At 41.7% G+C, this 22,810-nt stretch overlaps 1 protein-coding gene across 1 annotated transcript in view; it reads left to right on the top strand.

The window, feature by feature from the left end:
• PRDM6 (PR/SET domain 6) overlaps positions 1-21,349 on the top strand; it is a 99,707-nt gene extending 78,358 nt beyond the window's left edge. The window contains exons 6-8 of the mRNA XM_032627679.1: positions 4,474-4,816; positions 13,319-13,495; positions 20,383-21,349. Coding sequence (XP_032483570.1) covers positions 4,474-4,816; positions 13,319-13,495; positions 20,383-20,497 — 635 coding nt within the window. The 3' untranslated portion in view covers positions 20,498-21,349. The remainder of the gene's footprint in view (positions 1-4,473; positions 4,817-13,318; positions 13,496-20,382) is intronic.
• The last annotated feature ends 1,461 nt before the right edge of the window (positions 21,350-22,810 follow it).

Raw genomic sequence — 22,810 nt, 5'->3', positions numbered from 1 at the left:
GACTTAAAATTAACGGTGTGGCTTGCAATTAATGGAAGTTTAGATTTGATGAAACTGAGTAAATATTTACCTGTAAGGACATTTGTGTAATATCTGTCTCTGTCACTACAGTTTACGTGGCCTGAAAGCCAGGGCTGTGGCTCTCTTGTTCCCCTGTATCCTCAGTGCCAGCAATGTCAGGCTTGTCACTGATGCTCTGTACGCATTTGTGGACTGAATGAATGGATGAGGGTGTAAAGTAGGACTTTGTTGTATAGATCCTGCATTGCATTCTCTCAGGGGTTTAATTTTGCAGGATTTGATGAGTTTATGTTCTTTCCTGACTAAATCCTTTAGGGCTTTGAAAGTTTGCCCTCTTTCCCTTAACCTTTGTCTTAATAGACTGAAGAGATTGTACTTGCTCATTATGTCTTCATGTAGAAACACCTTCATCCTTTTGGAGAATTGCCTTAGTCGTTTCTGGGCCTTTTGTAGTGGTCTGGACTGTCATGGCTTGGGATAACATAGTGTTTTCCGATTCATTTCTTGTCCTCTTATAATTCCCTGTGTTTTGTTAATACTTTTGTTTGTTGGGCCAGTCAGACTGGTATTAGGAAGAATGATCCTCTGTGTCCTTTTAAGTCCTGCTTAAAAAATTGTGCTTTGTATCTAGACCTCTAGGGTCCTGTGGAAGTATGCAGGCGCTCTGCAGGACAGCTTCAAGAGCAAATATGGTTGCTTTCATGAAACGTATCCATTCCTAGCCTTACTTTTTTTTTCTCTCTCTAAATTATATGCTCATTTCATTCAGCAGGATTGAATTTATTCACAAGTACAAGAAAAGATCATGCCAAAAGCAGAATATAAGTGCAGGTGTCGCTGCTATATCTTGAAAACATAGTATGTTTGTCTTGAAGTGTCCCATAGGAGGAAAGAAGACAGAGAATAACCATCCCAACTCTTATTACCTAAATGCTATTATTTTCATTAACTCAGATCCCGTTTTTCCCACATCATTATACAAACCGGTATAAGCTTTTCTTTATCACTATTTTGACATTGATTATTAAACTTAGAAAAATCCATTGACCCACACATTCTTTTGTTTAATAGAAAGGTGGTGTGACCTTAACAATTTTTGAAAATGAATTTATTGGGTTACTTTCCAGGAGCTTAAGTGAGAAGTCAGCATTTATAATCTATACTTAGAGTATTATTTGTATGATTTCCCCTAGAGGCATCATATTCCTCTTTCCAGCAGTGAGCTTCTGGCTGGTTTTCCTGCTCTCTTGCATGTTGATGACATCTTCATTCCACAGTCTCCCCACCCCGCTTTCCTTCCTGCTAGTCTGGCCTTCCCAACCCGCAAGAGCTTAGTGTTGCCTGAAGACTTGCGGGTTTCCCTGTGCTTTGTCTCTTCCGGATTAGTTATAAACAGGCTAAATAAGATGAATTTTACCCTAATCTCTGACAATGCTGCTGTTTTGTTTTTTTTTTAATTAAGAAAGAGCCAAAACATAAAACATTTCTCCTTTTCTTTCAATATGTATTTTAAAAGTCACAGTCTGTGTACAAAGATTTTTTGAGAGTCTGAAATGTGTGCACACATTTCATATTGGTTATACACTTTGCCCCAGAAGTTGAAATTATACATAAATTTTATATGCGAAATATATACATAAATATGTCTGTACATGTGTATATAGGTGCATATATAACATATGTTTATGCATGGGTATATGTATACACACACACAGAACTCTGTACTAGCTATAAAATGTCCTTTTTATTTTTGCAGCACAGCTACTGAGCAGACACAGAATGGGAGTGTGGTCAGAAAAAAGTGCCTTGGAAATCAGAAAGCTAAAGCTTCCAGCTTAGCTGTATCCTTGACCGAATGTATGACCATGGGCAAATTATTAGACCTGCTTGGTCTTTAGCATTTTCTTTTCCTTCTTTCTTTTTTTGGTAATAAGAGAGGGTAGGATTAGATCAGTGGTTCTCATCTCTGATTGTATATTAGAAGTACGTGGGGAATTTCAAAAAATGCAGATGCCTAGGCCCTACCAAGAGATTCTGGTATTTAAAAAAAAAAATCTCCCCTGTGAGTCTAATATGCATTCAGGGTAAAGAACTGCCAACTAGACAAACTAGGCTCTCCCCTGGTCTGTGAGTCTCTTGTTTTATTTCTCCTTCCTAAGACAGGATGGACCAGGCCAACAGAACCCTGTAGGATGAGCTATTCCTTTTGTTGGATTCATCAAATACATGTGATTGTGTAGAACACTCAGAGTTGAAGAGTCCTTAGTGGCACCCCATTAACCTCCACACGTGGTGTCTACCTGTCCACTCAAGCGTGGAGCCTCCTGGCGGTCACGGTCCCCTACCACTCTCTTTTTATAGTTGAGGACGCCTGAGTCTTCGTGCTTCGTAGGACTCTCAGAGATGGTCCATGTCAGGAAAGAATGAGAGCTCCCAGTTCATGTATTTCCTCCACGTGGCCTTGAACTAGTGACCAACAGCCATAGTTTACTTCCCATCACTAACCTTTTTGCCAGTCATCCTTTTTAAACTTTTTGGTCTCTAATTTCCCTCTGTTGACCACCCTGTAACCTTTAATCTCTATGATCTCTGAAATACCAAGAAATACATTTTATTGACAGAGTGGTTACTTAAAAAAAGAATAACGGTTTTTAAGCATATTAGGTTCTAATTACCTCTGAACCTGTGGGTTGACCAGTAAATACATGATATATATTATTAACACAATGGCAACTTAAAAAAAAGAAAGAAAGAAAAATTTCACGTATATTAGGGTCCCCTCCTCAAAAATGTTTCTTTTAATTCTTTCCCCACTCCCACTGCCACCACCCGTACTTGAATCCATCTTCCTTCATTCCAGGCTCTTCTTCTAGAATAAGAATGGTGGCTGTTGTTGATGGTAGGCCCTGTGATGAGCACTTTCAGTATCTCATTTAAACCGCATAAAAGGGGGGTTAAAGATAAGGAAGCCAGGGCTCCTAGAGCTCAACATCTACCGAGTGGCAGCCATAGCATTTACTAGCTGCTGTCTATGCATTATCACACCCAATCCTTCCAGTAGCCACTTTACATTTTACCAAGGACTAAATTGTGGATTCAGATGTTCTATATTTTCCCACAGTCACAAAGGTATTACAGTCAGCCTTCTATATCCAAGGGTCTGCATCCGCAAATTCAATCAACCACAGATGGAAAATATTTGGGAAAAAATTTCCAGAAAGTGCCACAAAGCAAAACTTGAATTTGTTGCATGCTGGCAGCTATTTACGTAGCGTTTACGTGGTATTAGATATTATAACTAATCTAGAGGTGATTTAAAGTATCCGGCAGGATATGAGTAGATTATATGCAAATACCGTGCCATTTTATATACGGGACCCGAGCATCTACAGATTTTGGTATTTGCGAGGGCTCTGGAACCAACCCCCATTGGATACCAAGGGATAGCTGTGAATAGTGGAGTTTAAGTTTAGGCTGTCTCGACCTCTAAGCCATAATGCTATTACTGTTAGGATGGTTACTTCCATTGTCCTCATTTTACAGATGAGAAAACAGAGGCACAGGGAGGTTGCGTAACTTGCCTAAGGTCACCAAGCTGATAAAAGGCAGAGTCAGGATTTGAACATAGATCTTTCTGATTCCAAAGCCCGGGTGTCAAGCACCGAGCTCCAAGATTGAGTACTCTGTCGCCTCCCACTCTTACCTTACACACTGCACCCTGTCTGTGCATCGTGCCTCACTTGGGCCCTTCGTGAACACTAATTCTTTTCTTGCTGTTCCTCTGGTCAGAAACAGTCAGTGTCTATTTCCTAGGCCTGAAGTCTTCTGTTTATTTATTTGGATATTAAAGGCCCTCTGAGATCTGCCCCCCGAAAGCCCACGCTGTGCTCGGTCAGCTCGATTCCCGTGCCATCCCACCAGCGTGCCAGACTTCTGTCTCCAGGCGTCTTTCATAGGGTCGCCTTCATCTCTTCAGCCAGTTTTTCTTCAGCCTGTTTTGTGCTGGCAGGGTTGGATGGAAGGCCTGAAATCCTGAAGGCTTGAATCTACCTTCTCTGCTCAAGGCCACCCTCTCTGGGGAGCCCCACCTTTCTCTCCCTGTCTCTTGCTGTACCTACCATCTGAGAACCCCCAAAACTAGGCTGCAGTGTGGAGCCTCATTATGGAGTCTTTTTATCTCAAGTCGTAAGTGAGCTCTGTGAGGGCAAAGACCATGTATGAAAAATCTCGAGCAGAAAATAGGTGCTTAATAAATATAGGCATTGAATGAGTTCATTTGTGTAAATTGTGCTTATCCCCTTAAATCAAATTGTCTGCTCTATGTCCATTCTGAGTCCAGAAAAACCAATTTTTAAACTGTTGACTTATAGGAATTTTTTAGAAGTGTGTGTTATCATGCTTATTTGAAGGGCTAATAAAACTGATCTTCTCAACCCCTTGCTGTTCTCCCAGTAAATGTCCCCTCGACGGTCATGGAAGCCATGTGCAGACAGGACCCCCTGCAGCCCTTCAACAAGAGCAGCAAACTCTCCCCCGCCGCCCAGCAGCGCTCCGTCGTCTTCCCGCAGACTCCGTGCGGCAGGAACTTCTCCCTCCTGGATAAGTCTGGGCCCATGGAATCAGGATTTAATCAAATCAACGTGAAAAACCAGCGAGTCCTTGCAAGCCCGACCTCCACCAGCCAGCTCCACTCGGAGTTCAGTGACTGGCATCTTTGGAAGTGCGGGCAGTGCTTTAAGACTTTCACACAGAGGATCCTGTTACAGATGCACGTGTGCACGCAGAACCCCGACAGGTAACCCCACCTCTCATTGCTCGCCGGCTGTGTTTGCTTCTGAGACTCACTGCTTGCCTTCCTGTCGCCTCCTCCAGTCACACCTCGGGGAGAACTCTGTGATCAGAGGTCTGCATTCTGGAAGGTCAGAGAGTAATGTTGGGCCCCTCTTTGGCTTTATTGTGTAGAAGCGCTGCATGAACAGTGGCTGCAGAAAGGAATCTGCTGTCGCTTTCCAAACAGCTCTGCCCAGGTCTAACGGGAGGCAAAATAGAAGGCACATTGATGAATATCATAGATGGAAAAATGAGGTCAGGATAATTAGAATCCTCTCTGTCTTCCAAAGATAATATAGCTGGCCACTCTGCTGCTGTTCAGTCGTCTCAGGGTTCACCTCCAGTGTGCCGTGGGTATGAACTTAATTAAGTACTAAGAGGTAATGAATTGGAATTTTTTGCTTAGTACTATTTTTCTTCAGAGCATGCAAACCCATAAATCCTGCAAAGCTGTCAAAAGGAAATACCTACTCTGCTAGTGATGTGGAGGAAAACAGATGCCACTTATTCAATAAACTAATATCCACACAGAAGAAAAATGTTGACTAGATACCTCAGAGTCAAAGTTGCTTTGAAAGTTTGTCAATAAAGAATTTTATGGCCATGAACTGAGGATGAAATTTAGCTGAACAAGTGAATTAAAATTTCAGGTACTCTGACGAGTGGCACAGTAGATATAATGGAACTATTATTTATGAGTCAAAACTGGTTTATTCGACAGTCTTGATAGCTGGGAGTGCAAAAGACAAAAATCAAATTAATTCAATAAGAAAGGACAGTGTTTTATCTCCCCTTCACATCCTATGAAAATTTGATTAAACCCCAAATATCTAAGAATATTTTGAATATAAAAGCAGAAAGTAAATTTTGGAAGTAGGATAGGAGACTCGAAAGCAGGACTCCGGAATTATTTTCTTAATTTGGCCACTGATTAACCTTAAGCCACTCAGCTCTCCTTGCCTTATGATATACACCCAACTCTCCCCTCCCAGCTCTGCAGGATACGACAGTGTACTCAAACCCAAGCAGGCAGGGAGGATAGAAGTGTGGTGGAGAGGGGGTGAATCTTTTCAGAAATAATAATGATCCATTTTAGGGTACATGTGCACATTTACATGTGTATATATTTTTATTTGTGCCATTCTAGAAACTACTTGCTTGGCATCAAGCATTGCTGTGACTGATTGATGTTGAAGCATTTGTATTACAGCTGTTAAGGCGGTTGTGTCTTTATAATCTTTTACCTTCAATAGGAGAGTTGCCTGGTGAAAATATCCACAGACTTCTGCATATCTTAGTACTACTGGCTTTAGAAGGGACACAAAAGTTTTGAAAATGTTTTCCTTACTCCAACAGGGTTTTTTTTTTTTAAAGTCTGCCTTCCTTGCAAGTATACAGATAGCCTCAAGATATATCTATTCAGAGTTTGCAAAGCATTTTATTTTTTTAAATATAAAAATGCATTAAAATCTTGTTATTATAAACTTGCTTTTTGAATTGAATGAGTTTAGGTGTATGGATCTGTTACTTGCACAGGTTCATTGTGGTCATAGTAACTGAACATACAAGGTAAGATGAAATGATAGTTGAAAGTTTCTGGATACAGTAACAGAAAGCTTAGCTTTAGGTATGATACAGTTTCATGCTGAATGTCATATAAAACAATGAAAATATGTCTTGGTAAACAGAAAGTTAGCAAAACAGACTATTTTGTCTGACCCCAGTTACACTTCGAAAACTGTATGTGGATTATGGTTTAAGTCCCTATGAAGTCTGTTCTGTCAAATAATAATGTCAGAATTTATAAAGCATCTATGTAATCTGTCAGAAAAGTACCCTACAAATTAGAAAACTTAACATGTACAAAATAGACTTCCACGAGAGACTGTTAGGTCATCGCTGATTCCAAGCTAATCTAGAGTTACTGGCAAAAATCCAAGTGGCTTGAGACTCCCATCCAGTGCGAGACCCTGGTGGGCTTATTTGATGCAGATACCCAGGTGTCGTTTGGCCAGGTTCCCAGATGAGGTGAAGTAATGTGCTTGATATTCAGGTAGATCACCAGGGTGGAATCACATTATTAAAGCAGTGGGTTCCTACTTCTCTCTTCCCTGTGCTTTGTTGGTGAAGACTTAAGAGGTGGTATGATTCACCGTCATTCATGAATAAGTTAAAACTAAGAATTATGAGTTCAAAGAATTAGTCCCTTTATAGGCAAAGTAAGAAAGTACAATGTTTCTTACTAGTAATGGGGAGATGCTTGAATTACTCCATCACATCTGAGTTGATTGCTGGAGATAAGGGAAATAGAGATGCCCAGTCTCTTTGACCCACTAGTTTCATTGAGATACATAACTTCATTGAGTTACATAATTTGCTTTTAGCATATAGGTTCTGTATGGTGTTCTAGAACCTAGCATGCTCTCCTGGTACCGGCAAGTTTTGAAGTACGAGATACTTTCCCTAATTCTTGACCACACAGGTGAATTGCTAAAGAGGAGAAACATGCAGCACTAAAATGGAACATCAGTTTGTGCACGGTTGTGAAATTTGGAGTCATTCCTCTTATTATCCATGTGGAGACTTACAACTGCTGAATATACATATTTACTTTAGTGATTGACTCCATAAATTTGGAGGCTTTTAGTCTTTGGCGGCTTGTGCCCATTCAGCCATATACAGTGAAAAAGCTTAGAACCTGCCAGTCAGAAACCATTTCCCTTCTATTTGAAAAACTCAAACGTTTTATTTTGCTAGGAAAATCTTGCTAGAACTAGAGGCAAGAAAGGGAGACACAGAAGACAAAGTCAGAAAGTAAACAGGTTAGAGTTTCAAACACGTCCAAATTTGAAACAGGCCCCCGAATCTTAGGTCCAAAAGATTTTTCACTCAGCACACTGAGTATTTGGCCATGAAACCCAAGACATTTGAACCTTCATGAAAGAGACTGTGTGTGTCTTTATTTGTGAGCTTTTTCATGTGAGGGACCATCAGTAAGTCTATGCCTTGATATAAAGGAAGGAGATCCGAGGATACCCTGGGTTGTCAGCATTACCATTTTTCACTACCGTGTTATTTACATTGAACGCAGAAAAAAATTCCATTTGACCTTTCAAAGTAGGAATTAGCATTAAAGATAAAAATATACCCGTATGAGAGCCCAGGAGGCACAGAATCGTTATTTCTTGATTTTATTCTGTTAATATTAAACATACAAAACCAAAAGTCTCTTCTTCTTTTTTCTCAAGCTACCGACTTTTTCTTTCCTGAGTGAATTCAAAGGGAAGAAGCTGTCAGAATCTAGATTAACCTAGATCTAGACTGAGGACTAGGGACTTAGGGACCTCATAAACATTTGAGGTTTGGCATAAGCTTATTACTTGGGCCAGGGCAGCTTGACTGACTTGTGCCTGAAACAGGAATTAGAAATCCCTTTTCTCTTCTGTTTTTCTGCTACAGAAACTCTCAACAGTCCCATTTGGGGGCGGGGGCAGTCCAGAAAGGGGTAAGCAATGCCTTCAGTCATAGTGGATTATTTTCTGATGAATATGTTCTCTTTTATTTTCTGCAGAATGTCTTTTTAGTGCTTATCTTTATTTTGCATCCTTTTCCTTTCCTTTCTGATTGTGCTACCTGGGGAAGGTTTGCCTTTAGCCTCCTGGGCATACTGTCAGCCGTTCACATTTATGTTTTGAGTATCCTTGTTTATAATTGGGTGTGGTGGTACCAGAGGGGAAGATAACTCTAGAAGGAGCTGTTTGGTGGGAGGAGCCTGGAGATAATCCATCACCATAATAGTTTCTTTGGAATGTGTCAGTGTTCTCGTGTTCCATTGTTTCCCCCTCCCCCAAGTGTGAAGGTTACCTTCTTTCCATGTTCTCCCAGTGTTTCGGCTGCATACTTGAGCCACTTTCCTGAAATCTTTTTCTCCTTACATAGAGCTTAGTTCTTTTCTCACTCCACACAGCTAGCAGTGGACCTAAGTAACGCCCTGTGTGAAGTCTCGGGAGATGTGCACTTGGGCTTGACTGATGGGGAGCAAGGAGACATTCCTTGCTTGTTGTTCAGTTGTGGGCCCAACTGAACAACTTTTGTCCTGGAGGCTTTCATGCCATGAAAGAAAAATCAAAGAAGGATTAATAATATTTTAAACCAAACCACACTTAATTTTGTTAAATGTTTCATCCTTTTCCTATGTGTACAACAAACCAATTACAGACTCAGAGTAAATGAATTGCACGTTTTACTGGAGTCATCTTTAGCAGAGGAGCCACCAGTTACAGAGAATGCCAGGGGACATACAAAATTGTCTTGCTGCTTTCTTTTTGCTTAAAAATCTACTGGCATTGATATACACTAACTAAATCGACACAGGCTTTGTCTGTTTTTTAGATATTTCGTTGTTGAGGACAGAGCACGTTCTAGTTTTTCGTGAAGCTTGATATTTCTGTGTTGGAACAAGCCACACAAGGCTATTTAAATTTAAATTAGTCAAAGTTAAGTAAAATAATACTTCAGTTTCTCAGTCACCCTAGCCGCATGTCCAGTGCTCAGTAGCTGCTTGTGGCTAGTGGTTCCCATATTGGATAGTGTAGTTATAGAACACTTCCGTCATTGACAGCACTGCTAGATGTCTCAAGTAGCGTTAAAAACAAAACAAACCAACAAAAAAACCCCGCCAAAAGTTTTTACTGGTTATGAAATGTTATCTCTTTGTGAAGAATGCTCATTGCATTTGTTTTGAGAATAATATAATGCTGTATGTGTATGATGACTTGGAAAGAATCAAAGTGCTTTAGAAAGGAGAGTCCCATTCAGCTGCTGAATGACATGAGATCCTACAAAGAGTGAAGCTGAACATAGCACTTGACTATGCCAGTCCTCCTGGGCTGCTTCTGGTATGACACATCAAAGGGAACAGAACTTGGGATTTGAAATTGATTGTATCCAAAAGTTTAAGAAATTAAGGCTTACTTTTTAATTTTTTTTTGGTTGATGATGATATTTTATTTTTTCACTTTTTTATCCCTTTAGTATTTGTAGAACTTTTCAAACCCCACCCTTTATTCTATGAGTCTTTTCTTTTAATATCCAATTTTTAAAGGTTACACTCCATTTACAGTTATTACAAAATATTGGCTCTATTCCCCATGTTGTACAATGCATCCTGGAGCCTATCTCACACCCAGTAGTTTGTACCTGCCACTCCCCCACCACAGTATTGACCCTTTGACCAGACCTTGAAAAGTTAATGGGAATGTTAGTCATCACAATAAAAAGCTGAGTAATGGCAACTGATTCTGTGCCCCCAAAGCCCTTTAGCTGTAACCTAAGAGGTGAGGAGTCAGGGTGTGCTACTAAAAACATCCATACAGAGTCTTAAATCCTGTGGTCAGTTGTCCCAAAAGAAGTTATGATGTCTGAGATTCTATGGTGATGATGATGTTTTCTAAGTAAGCCCCGCTCTTGGGTTTGAAGATTTCATTCTGTCTTGAATGTATTCCTATGCCCTTAGATGAACTCTAGGATACAATTAATGTTAAAATTACTTTTTGAGCATTTCCTTTTATTCATTTTTAGGAAATGTTGAAAATCTAGGGAAAGAAGTATCTTGTCTATATTTTCTGAGGCCTAACTTTCCATGTATTTCTAGGCTGAGAGAGGGAATCTGTTAACACAGTGGCAAATAGAGTACACATTTTAGTTCTAAATTCTGCATGAGATCAGTTTCTGCGACAGTGAATATGACCATATGCTCTAAAATCTTACTCTTTAAGGTACCAGGATTAAAGGGATATCACTTTGTTTTTTGAGATCAACTAAAGTTGGGTCCTGTATTTTGGTACTAGATTTTCTTCTTGCTCTGAGTTCTCAACTGTTTACCAAGTAAGTTTAAATGGTCTGTATTCTAGTTAGCATGACTAGACACACAAAACCGTGGAAAGCTCTCCTTGCAGGGCACTGGCTGGTACGTACGATGGAGGATGGAGGTCACATTGTCGATGCTGTCTACTGTGAGGCCATGTCTTGGACAGATCCTTAGGTGGCACGTGCTTGTTGATTATCTGAAAGCAGGAGCAGAACATGATGGGATGCGAGAGGGCATCTACTTCAGTCCATCCTGCTTACCAGAGAGATGAGGAGATGGAGAGTCAGGGATGTTGGGCGACTTGTCAAGTCCCACAGCTAATTGGGGTCAGAGGCTAAAGCAGGACTCACCTCTCCCATCTCGCCCATTCGAGGTTGTTCCATTCAGTCAGCTGAATTCTGCAAAGTTTTAAAAGCTGTCACGGGATACCTAGCAAATACCGCTCGGGCTGGTACTGGCCAAGGTGATGTTTTATAATCTGATTTGCCTTTGATTGGTGTTACCTTGATATAAGAATTCAGCAAAAGCCTCTCTATGGTCATCTCTTCTGTGTGTAAATCTTTGCCACCTTGACTATTAGCATAAAAAGGATGGAATGACTTCGGACTATAGGAAATAAATCACCCCAACTTTTGACAGCAGAGTCAGAAAAAAAAGATTAATTGGTTTTATTTAGTGGCTAATTGTTTATTGTGATAGCTATTAAAAATAGATAACCAGAGGCTAATAAATGTTAATGGTCCTTCACTATTAGAAAAATCAATTGTCAGTGGATATAGCATATATTCATGTATTATTTTGTTTATAATCTTCAATACGTTTAAAAAATTCACCCCTGAGGGAATGATTTCTTGAGGACTCCTTTAAGGTTAATGGTTACTACAAAGAATAAATTTGACAAAAGGATATTTTCATCTACATATGATTTTAATGGCTTCAAAGCTTTATTTCATGATTGTAATTAAATGCATGTGCAATTTGTCAAGTTTGATAAACTCCTTACCAAGGACTCTTATATACATTTCTTTGAAACTTGTTTGAGAGCAGTTAGATAGATTTCTAAATGTAAGTAATTAAAATTGTATAGTATTGAGTTATTGACCAATCCCAGACTATTAATCAAGCTAAAAAATTCTACAATCAGTGCTCAGTGCGCTGAAGCCTGGTAAAATAATCGTATTTGTGTTCAGTGAGGCAAGTAGCCACAATTAAGCACTTCACTTGACAAATGAGAGGGTACACTTTATTTTGCATGTAATTGAATTGTTGTACATGCTCGGTCACCATTGTTTCCTAGCCCTTCATTTTGGTTTCTGGTCATTGGAGCTTATGCATTTGCTAAAGGTAGAGCAATTAAGTCTGCTTTTGCCATTGGCTTTCTAAACGCAGCTAGAAATTTCTGAGCCACAAACCAAGGCTTCCTGAGCTCTGTTGATATCGCTCATGACAGATTATTAATTTTCTCAAGAAAAATTTTGATAAACAAATTAGAGCCCTGTCAAGGAATGATATGAAATAGCCTCGAATAGGGAAAACTCCCCAGGTTTTATATCACTCACCAGATTCTGCTTAAGTAAGCAGAAGAACTTCTGTAGAGAAGACAGAATTTTAATTTATTTTATGAAAACCAAAAATTGATTTCTTTCTCATGAGCTGAAAAGAATGCGCTCTGATAATCTTGCTAATTATCAGGTATTTGTCACAACTTCCTTCCATTTGCTTTTGCATCCCAGTCCTCCTGCAAGCATAGTGACATCCTGTCATTTCTGTGCTGCTATAAATCATTGCTTGCTACCAGATTAAACTGGGGAGCCGAAGTTCACGAAAAAAGACCCAGTGGATAAATATCAGTTTAGGTCGGGGCGGGGAGAGAGTAAGTAGAAGTCAGGATTTCTTTTACAAAGAAACAAATCTGGGTGCACGCCTGTGTTGGCCTGTGCACTATCACACAACCCCAAGTTGGGGGTGTGCTATAGACAGACCCCAGGACAGTCTAGTATCTATTAAAACACACATGCAGCTTGCTGACTTGCCTGCATTTTTACCTGGGACTTAGAATAAGGTCCAGAGTCACCCTAGTGTGACCTTGGCATCAAGAGCTTATTTCCTTTGAGGACAGTTTATCCTCACTTTTCTGAACTGACAGAGATCATAACATCCGCTTTCCCTGAGAGGATTATTGTAAAGATTAAACTAGATCATTGATGTTAAAGCACTTTGAAAAGTTAAAGTGCCCCAGAATTACGAGAGACAATTCCATATCTTCTCTTGTACTATAGTGCCTCATCAAGTCTGTACTCTCAACGCTCCAATATTTGCCTGGGGGTGGGGCTCCAAACAAGAAATAGGAGTTCTTGAAATGGTATGGCTAATACCGGAAAGGAATATTCTTTGGGGAGTGAACGGCTCTCATCAGCTCTGTTAATTTTGTTCGTGTGGCAACAAGTATAGCCATGAGAACCTAGCAGCCCCAGTGCTATGCTTTGTTACAGAAACTGAGAGAACGTCACCAGAACGTTTTGGCCCTTGCCTCGTGTTGCTAACGTCTGCTGACTGACATAGAACGTAATGACCAGGCAGTGTCTTCATTTGTTTCAGACCATACCAGTGCGGCCACTGCTCCCAGTCCTTTTCCCAGCCTTCAGAACTGAGGAACCACGTGGTCACTCACTCCAGTGACCGGCCTTTCAAATGTGGCTACTGTGGTCGTGCCTTTGCTGGGGCCACCACGCTCAACAACCACATCCGAACCCACACTGGAGAAAAGCCCTTCAAGTAAGTAGCGGCTCGCACCGTATCCCTTCTTTCTCTGAGCCTTTCCTGAGAGCCGGCAGACAAGGTGGCCCAGCACTGCCTGGCTCAGCCAACTGGTGGAGAAAGCTGTTTTAGAAATTCAGCGTCCAGGCTGCAAAAGGCCCTGCTTGTTTAGTGGTCGATACTGGGGAAATGAAGTCAGGAAATTTATACACTGATCCTGGGTTGAGCTGTGCAACATTGGACATGAGACGTTCTTCGTGGTCTGTTCTCTCACCAGTAAAATCAGGAAGTAGGAGTAAGTAACTTTAAGATTCTTTCTGGTTTCTGAGGGTCTGTGCTTCTAGAATTTGAGCTAGGAGACATGCAGAATACCATCTCTGGCCATCAGCAAGCAAGTCCCCTGACCATCAGCGAGGTGGCCACAATCGAGGACAGCTGAATGAATCGTCTCTTGGGAAATCTGAACCCTTTAGGATTCTGATGAAGGATTTCCTCCTCTTTTATATTTGTTAAGGGGGTTTGAATCTATTATAGCAGCCAATTGGTAGCTTTTCAGCGTGCCCTTTGGATCTCAGACTTATCATGTTAATGCAAAAAAAGAAAAACAAACCAAACATAGGGCATGTCTGAGTCCTTGAGGATTCAGGGAATGTGGAAAGAGAACGGAATTCCAAGGGCTTTGGCAAGGTAAGGGCACCTGAGCGAGAGACTATGTTTCTAGATATAGCACAGTCATGAAAACGGTGGACATCTGAATCCTGCAAGATGGTCTCTTCATTCACTCGCTCATTCATTCATTCATTCATGTATATATGTGTTCATTCATTCAGCAAATATTTATTGAACACCTTCTTTTGTACTAGGCACCCTGCTAGGCACAAGAGATATAAAGGTGAATGAAACTCAGCCCCCTAGTCTTTGAAGACCTCATAGTTTATGGGGAAGCCCAATTAATAAGCAAGTATTACCACCTAGGGTGAAGGGTGCAAAAGTGAAAAACAATAAGGCATGTATATACAGTGTTTTGGGGTAGCACGAAAGTGGAGTAATCAGTGCTATCTGGAGAAGATGATGTTTAAGATGTGTTTTGAATGATGAGTAGGAGTTTTGCAGACATACAAAGGAAAGGAGGCTTTCTGGTAGCCCATGTGGGACATGGAAAGGCTTGGGAGGGTGAGCCAGGTTGGGTGAGTGGTTGGTCATCTCAGAGCAGATTTTACTGTCTGTGTGATAGACTCTTTTTTGTTCAACTCTCTTATATCTCTCTTTCCTCATTTGCCATAATGACTTTCCTTGATTAAGGAGGAACATGAAAAGGGCATGGATGAACAGCCTATTTACCTTCTGTAGGACAAGATCAAGCAAGAAAGGAAATGATTCAGGCAGTAGGAGGTGAATCCCCTTTCTTGGTCTCAGCCAAGGAGTCTTCCCAGAGTCTCATCACCCATGCTTTTCCCTCTGGACCTGCTGGCGTAGCATGCAGTTGCCATGGTGCTTGGCCTGAGACCGGGCTCAGCTTGGGGTGGCAGAGTCCTGCTGGTCTGGGTCCTGCCTGGCTTGGTGTCTGCCAGGAGAGGGAGAGGCTCATAAAAGGCTGTCATCTTTACCCACCTCTCCATGAATTAGTTACCTTTATTCATTACTCTTAACTGTTTTCCATTGAGGTTTAATTTATGATATTAATTAATAGTGAAAAGTTTTAATTTTTGTCTGTGTACACAGGTGGGGCTTATTTACTGCATAAAGGCATCTGGCTGAGGGCACTGGATGGGGTCTAAAAATCCAACCTGCACTACGCCAGCCAAGCTGTGCCCTCTGGGGCTGCCATAGCCCCAAGGGGCCCTTTTTTAAAATCTACCCTTAAGGGCCAGGTAGGTTAGCACAGTCCTCGAGTTCCCTGTGGCAGGTGTCTGTGTCTGCACAGTGGGCTTTGTCATTTCCCCTAGGCCCTCGGGGGTTCACAGATTCTGGTTTCACCACTGTTCTAGATGTAGAAGATGACAATGGCACATTCCCTGTGCCTTTGAGCAAGAGAGCTCTTCAAAAGCAGAGACGCAGGAGGACTGACAATCCTCCTGGCCCCTTATATTAGAGAGGGTGGCCAGATGGAGACAGTGCCAGGGATCAGATTGATTTCTATCTTGTTGCTGTGTAAATAGATTTTAGTAATTAATTGAAGAGGTTTCAGGGTCAGCATGGGAAATAGATTTCTATTAGTGTTAAGGTGTTACTTAAGTATAACCTCGTTGACTCCAGTCAGTTTTTTTTCCTTAATATCCTGTTTTTGTCCTGTTTCCAATAGAGGTGCCATTTTAACTTAATTTTAATTCATCAGATTAATATTTGAAGGGCTTTAGTCCTTGTATGTTTTTCCTTTCTCACAGTATTTTTGGGGACCATAACCTGATTTCATCTGGAAAAACAAAAAAGGAAACACCAGAGTTGGTTGGATTAGATTCACTGTGCCTGTTTTAGTTCCTCCTGCTTCTTTTCATATTAAGATAGCCATATGCTGTAGAGTTTGTTTTTTTAAATTTATAAAATGTTAAACATATTGCCAGGGGAGAACTGAGTGTACGTGTATTTTATAAGTGCAAAATTTAAACGTCTTCTAGGAAATGGAAAGCTAAATCCTTCAGTGTATACAACCAGATCATTCAGGATTGAACTACCCCAAGGGAATTTTGGGAATCTTCCAACCATAGCTCATGGATATCCATCCCATGGACATTTGTAAATATTATGAGGATATCCCTTTACAAGCCTATAAAGCAAACATTCAAAAAAAGTTTATTGCAGATTAGTCAATAAAATGGATTTTGCCACAATGGTTAATTTTACTACTTCAACTAATGGGTATTGGCTGAAACAATGTTGCAAAGAAAGAAAAGAATCTTGTAAAGATACACAACCCATGCCCCAAATGGCTCAGTCCCCAAATTGTCCTACCCACCCAGGGCCTGGGAGGCCTTTGCAAGATTGTTAGGGGCCAGGCCACAACAGGGGAGAGCCTTTTCTAGCTTCTAATATCTTCTGCTGAAAAGTCATTTTTCAAGGCAGATCAAGATTATTGCCATACAAGAAGCCTGGAGAAGATTTGGCAGTAAGAGATGAGAGTTTCACTCCAGGCTTTGTCTCACAATCTGATTGGCTGAAATGCCACTGAAAGACTCCATCCCCCATGCTCTAGGTAGATCATGGGCTTATCAGCAGCTAACCTAGGCTGTGGATGCAGCATTTATAAGGTGAAGGAGATCATAGGAAAAGCACATATCAAAGGATCATATTGAAGTTTGTACTTTCCGTTTGTACTGTGAGGCTGGAAGTCGTGGAGAACAAGGAACAAATTCAAGACATCATTTCATCTCACAGCAATTGCCAAGCACTTTATCGAAAAGAGGAAAGAAGGAAGGAGGGCAGGAAGGAAGTTGTCAGTCTCAAACTTACTCTTTACAGTGAGAACCCCTTCTCCTTCTCTGTTACTAAACATAATCTCTCAACATCTCAGAGAGGCCGCTCTGCCCAGGATCCATGTGAGCTGCTTGATGCCTGGCTTTTGTGCCTGGGAAGACCAGGACTTTCCATAGGAGAGTTTCTTTTCTTCCTCTTCATTAGAAGCAGGGGAAATACCACTAAGTTTGTGCCTTAAGTGAAGACAGTTTGGCTCAGTATAAAAAATAATCAAAGGATTTTCCAAAGAGCATCTGATATTTTAGCAAGATCTAGGCAAAATTAAAGCAAACCAAAAAAAACACATCAGTAAAATGCATTAAGCACATCATACGTACGAAGCAATTTGGTTTCATTCGGGAGATATTTGGTGACAGGCCATAGAGGACCAGAAAGAAAGCTTCCTGTAGGTTTTCTGTGAACAAAACTTGACATCGTTTTGCACATCTGTCAGTTTCAGATGACGATTGTTAAGCTCCCTCTGTACCTGTGAGCCAGTCAACTATCACATTAAGTAAAGGATGATCTCAAATCTAAAAGGAACTCAAGTCTCATTAAGATGCCCACACTGGCAGAAAGTTGGGGAATTTCTCTTTGCTGAAATATTTGGATGGCTTTCCACTTCACTGTTCCTGCAATGTTTCCTTAAAGGCTGTGACGTCAGCACTGAGAGGAAGACCCTGTGTGCCAGAGCAGTTTTAGTCTCCTGGATCATTACCCGCATCTTTCTTTCTTTTTTATTCTGCTAAACCGCCTGAAATCCAGGCTCAGAGGTGCCCATGACCAGTCACTTGGCTGGGATTGTAGTTCAGGGTTAATTCCGTGCCAACACAGCTGAAGTCCAACTCTGACCCGCCAGAACCTAAGCATTTGCGTTGAGTCTGTCCTTCTGATGTGTTCCATTAAGCCGTGAAAATAATTTGTGAAGGGATTTTTGTTCTGAAATTAAAGATGATGAACATAAAACTGAGGCTCTCCCCTTATTTAAAAATATTTTTACGTCAAGTTCTCTTTACATCCTTAATTATACAAATTACATTCTTATAATTACCAACACACGCGGGTATTATTTCTAGTAGCCCACTTTCCTCAGGAAGGGGAAATTCCTAGGGAAAGGATCTAAGTTAAGGTAATTTTCTACACATCTGCACGTGTTTTTACTCACACTTGGTGAGCAGATGGCCCTAGAGATGATTTTTCAGTGATGATCTCAGGAGAGCCCTATAGACTTAGTAAATTTCCTGACTATGACAACAAATGGTTCCATGAGTGTAAATATCTGTGAGGCAGTTAGGCAAACACAGGAGAAAAATGTTAACTCCCCTCTTACGGTCTCTGCCCAATCTGGGTGTTTAATATTACATATAGACATACACATTTGCCTTGTGTGAAGCACTACACCTCCCACTTCTGAATTCTTTATATTCTGATACACAAGATCAGAGGTGCAAAAACATGACCTCGGTAACTAGTCATAACTTATAATTTTTGAAACTATTCTGGTCTCCTTGAAATTGATTCTAGAGCTTCAAAATTTAAAAAAAGGAATATAATAATTTGAAAGTTTGTCAAGCAGTGAAAGGTAGTATATTTTGACACACTAATTTAGTAACTAATCAGTTTTCTAATAAACAATCAGCAATTCACTAGCATGTCATCAGCACTTCAGGAGCTCTGGAGAGGGGATGAGCTGCCCATGGATGTTAATGAATACACCAAAAATCATTAGCTGATCAATACTTCTGAGTTATTTTCATTGAGCTGATAGGGCTGATACATTAAAGCTGACATTATACATTTGTCAAGATCACAGTGCAGTTTTTAACAGTGGAACAGGCTGCTAAAAATATCCCCCGAAAGACAATTGAAGAAACACAACTTCCTCATGCTGACACATTCAGCTGGTGCAGGAGCCCTGAAAAATCCAAGCGTGATAGTCAAGCTCCAGCCTTCCAACGATAAAACATATGCAAGACTCCCTAGTAGGGATAGATGTGTTTTATTTTTATAGGTAATTATTTCCCTGGCAAGGCACTTTGTGTAATTTACTCAAAAGGAAAAAGACAGGGCTGCCTACCGGGTAGTGGGGCACGTGGCAAGTGATTGGGCGTGTGTGGATTTTCTTCTGATGGCTTTACCACAGCCCTACTAGTGCAGGGACCTGACACCGAAGGTTGCATTATTTAAAAGAAGAACGACTGTCTGCAGCTCTCCTGAGTATCTTTTCCTTTTAAGGTTTCAGGAGAGGACATTAGGGGGAGCGCTGAGGGGGCTGCTGTGCCCCAGTGGGTGCTCGGCCAGTGCTCCAGGCAGCCCAGACAAGTGGAATAGTGACAGGGAAGCCACTGTCCATGCCCAGCTTGCTGCAGCAGTGTGCGCGCGCGCGTGTGTGTGTGTGTGTGTGTTTTGAAGGTTGTGTAGCCATCAAGCTAGTCGGTGTGTGTTGCAGGGAAGATGGCTTAGGCCCAGGGTCTCTAGGTTAGCATTTTTTTTTTTTTTTTTTTTTTTTTTTTTTTTTGGTACGCGGGCCTCTCTCTGCTGTGGCCTCTCCCGTTGCGGAGCACAGGCTCCGGACGCGCAGGCCCAGCCGCTCCGCGGCATGTGGGATCTTCCCGGACCGGGGCGCGAACCCGAGTCCCCTGCATCGGCAGGCGGACTCTCAACCGCTGCGCCACCAGGGAAGCCCTAGCATTTTTTTTAAGTTAAGGAGGGGAGGAGATATTCCTGAAGTGCGATGCCAGTGTTCTCCTTATCAGACACACCAACTCTTAATTACGGCCCACGTGTACATTCTTCCTGCTGTACCTTGTAGAGGTGAATTTGAAGCACACAAACATTGGTTGATTTCGGGTTTTTCTGAGTCCCCTATCCCAATGCAAACATTTTTTAACCCTAACTTTGGTGGAGCTGTGATACTCTAGCTTTTGCCCAAAAGCGGTCACCCACACCCACCCGCCACAGTCACTGAAAACTAATGCACTGCTTCTTCCAGTTTCCGAATTCAAAGATGATGGCTCTCTGGCTGCTGTGCTGAGGGGAGTAGAAGTCCCGATTTTAAATTAGCAGCAGGTGAAATTCTATTTGTCATCAATTTCTCTTTGGGGATACGGAGCAGAAAACTGCAGACAAGCTGCTGCTTTGATGGCTCACTCCTAAAAATCTCTTTTTGTTCTTTATCTATTTGAACTGACAGTGATCAGAGCTGCAGCAGGACAGGGCTCTCTGGAGAAATCACCTTCCCTCTGCCTATTGACAGATCCCTCTGTTCTGCATCAGCCAGGCTTTGTCCCATCTCAGGCATCCAGGCCTTGGAAGGAGCCACCAATTAAACCTCTTGAGCCGGTAAAATCTGAAGCCACTTTGGAGTGTCTGTTCTGATTAGGCAGGATGAGAGGAAGTCCATCAACCTGCAGGCCCTGCTCCCTGGTCTCAATTTTCTCTCTTGCCTCCACCAGGTGCGAGAGGTGTGAGAGGAGCTTCACGCAGGCCACCCAGCTGAGCCGACACCAGCGGATGCCCAATGAGTGCAAGCCAATAACCGAGAGCCCAGAATCAATCGAAGTGGATTAACTGATTGACTGGTTGGAATTAAACTTCAAGGAAAGTCATGATTAAATGTCACGGACACTTAAGCAAAACCAAAGATTTCCTCTGAGCAACTTTCAATCAGTCCCGGAAAACCAAAAGCAGTAATAAAATAAGTAAGATGTTAAGAGATATTGATCCTGGCGTGGAAGTCAGACCAGGAGAGAGATTATTTATTTATGACTAGGGATGAGACTCATTTCAGTGGACAACTAACCTGGGATGGCTCACATTTCCAGTCCCACCGTGTATTTGCTTTGTTTCTAAAAAGCTTTTTTAAACTGTTATTTAATACCAAAGGGAGGAATCGGATGGGTTCTTCTGCCCACAGTTGTGACTAAGAATGCACAGGGACTTGTTTCTTGTTGCACCTTTTTTAGTAGCATGATTCAAGGGGACCCATTGTACAGCCCTCTTCCTGCTGTTTCAGATTGGCCTGGCCTGCCTCAGGCTGCCCAGCAGGGACCACAGATTCGGGAGCCAGAGCCTTCGCTGAGTCCAGGCCATCTTCAGCCCCATGGGTGCTCCATTTCTGTGTTTTCCACACTTATTATTTCTCGTGCACTTTTCTCACAGCTCCTTCCATCCAGCAGCCTGGTCTTGATGCAGAAGAACCTGGAAGTGGAAGAAGATGGTTTAAAATTCAAAATTCAAGGGGAGATAAAAAACGGGGACTTAACAGTGTCCTGTCAAGATTTCAAAAACATTTAAAATGTACGGAGCTTCATAATACAGTATATTGTTCTGAAGCAGCTAGTGAGAAAATTTTGTTTTCAATAACATTTTAGCTTAAAAAAAAAACACGAAAATAAAGTTCTTCAGTATGAGGCTGAATATGAGGTATTAGGCTTCCAGTAATTTTTTGTTGTGTCTATGCAAGTGTTGAATATGTGAGCAAAAACAGTGCCAAGCCCCACTGTCAAGACCATTCTAGGCACTTTCATCTTCCTTCCTCGTACCTCCAGGGGAAGCCTGGGAGGCCCTCCTGAGTGTGGGGCATTTCTGCAAAACATAGGTGAAAATAGGCCAGACAAGGAAACCTTGAGAGGAGGAGCCACGGAGAGGGTTGTGGTTAGAAAAGACTGCTCTGAACAGCTAATTTTTTCAAGAGGAGTTCCCTTCTCATCCCCTCCGGCCCTTGATAATATTCTTCTTTCAACACTGATCCACTGAAAGAGAAAGGAGTATGTACACAGTTTCACTGATCTTTGATTGAGTGCCAGGAAAATGGGTGTCACTTCAGCTACCCTTTGGACAATCTAGCAATGGTGCTCAATCAAATTGTGTCGCATTCCACACAATAATCCCACATCAGGAAGAACTGACGGCTCTGGCATATTAGCCATTAACTCCCAGCAGCATCACGAAGACCGAGTGTACCTTGATGGCCGGTGTAAATCTGAACAGTTTAGAGTACTTACCAGCAGCCATCTCTTGTTTGTAGATTTCTTGGTCACCTGATAGCAGGACACAGCCCGTTAAGGAACTCCTTGTCTTTTTAGCCTTGCCATTGTCTTCTCTTAGCAAAAACGTGAGACACATAACAGAATGGCCACTGAAAGGCAAGGATAGCTGTGGTTTGGTTTAATCTACCATCATGTATTTTGTCCTCAGAAATCTTCCTCTTTCCATTTCACTCCCTCATCCCTTAGCACCCATCTGCCACATTTAAAATGGAGTGAAACGGGGCCTCACTAATTGTGTTTGTAACTTATTGATATATGTCTCAAAATAATGTCTCGCAGAGGAATTTGGCTAATTCTGACTTCCGTTGCCCAATCTGAAGTCGTTCCGATTTTCCCCCATTTCTTGCTGTCTCCTTGTCACGGAAGTAGTAAGCAATCTGTGCTGCTGTGTAACTGTTTCTGATGGAAAATATTTTCTTCGGTAGATTGGAATGTGTTGTGCTTTTATAGTTTCTTGCCCTAAGTGATAGAGACGTTTGACAAAAGTGTGAGCCATTGGGAAGGGTGGAGAGAATATGGAGCCATATTAACCCAAAATCTGCAAGAAAGTGACAGACTGGCTATCCAGATGAGCAAGCTGCTCCATTTATTCAAGTTGAAACTTTTGGTTGTACTTTTTCAAAATGATAAGGGACTGCCTTTTGCCTCATTTCACAGTTTTACACAGCGCATCCCACCCTGTGCTCATGAGCTCCCACCCGAGTATGAGAAGCCTTCACTCCAACCTTGATACCCCGCCTGGGCAGAGTCTCCATAACAATGGTCTCTACCACTCTAGTGGCTTTGCCAGCTGATCCCAAAGTCCCACTTAATATGGCGGTAACCTCTATAC

The sequence above is a fragment of the Phocoena sinus genome, chromosome 3 (assembly GCF_008692025.1).
Source record: "Phocoena sinus isolate mPhoSin1 chromosome 3, mPhoSin1.pri, whole genome shotgun sequence".
Classification (NCBI taxonomy): Eukaryota; Metazoa; Chordata; class Mammalia; order Artiodactyla; family Phocoenidae; genus Phocoena; species Phocoena sinus.
Note: the sequence above shows the minus strand (reverse complement) of the source record. Positions and strands in the feature narration are given on the sequence as shown.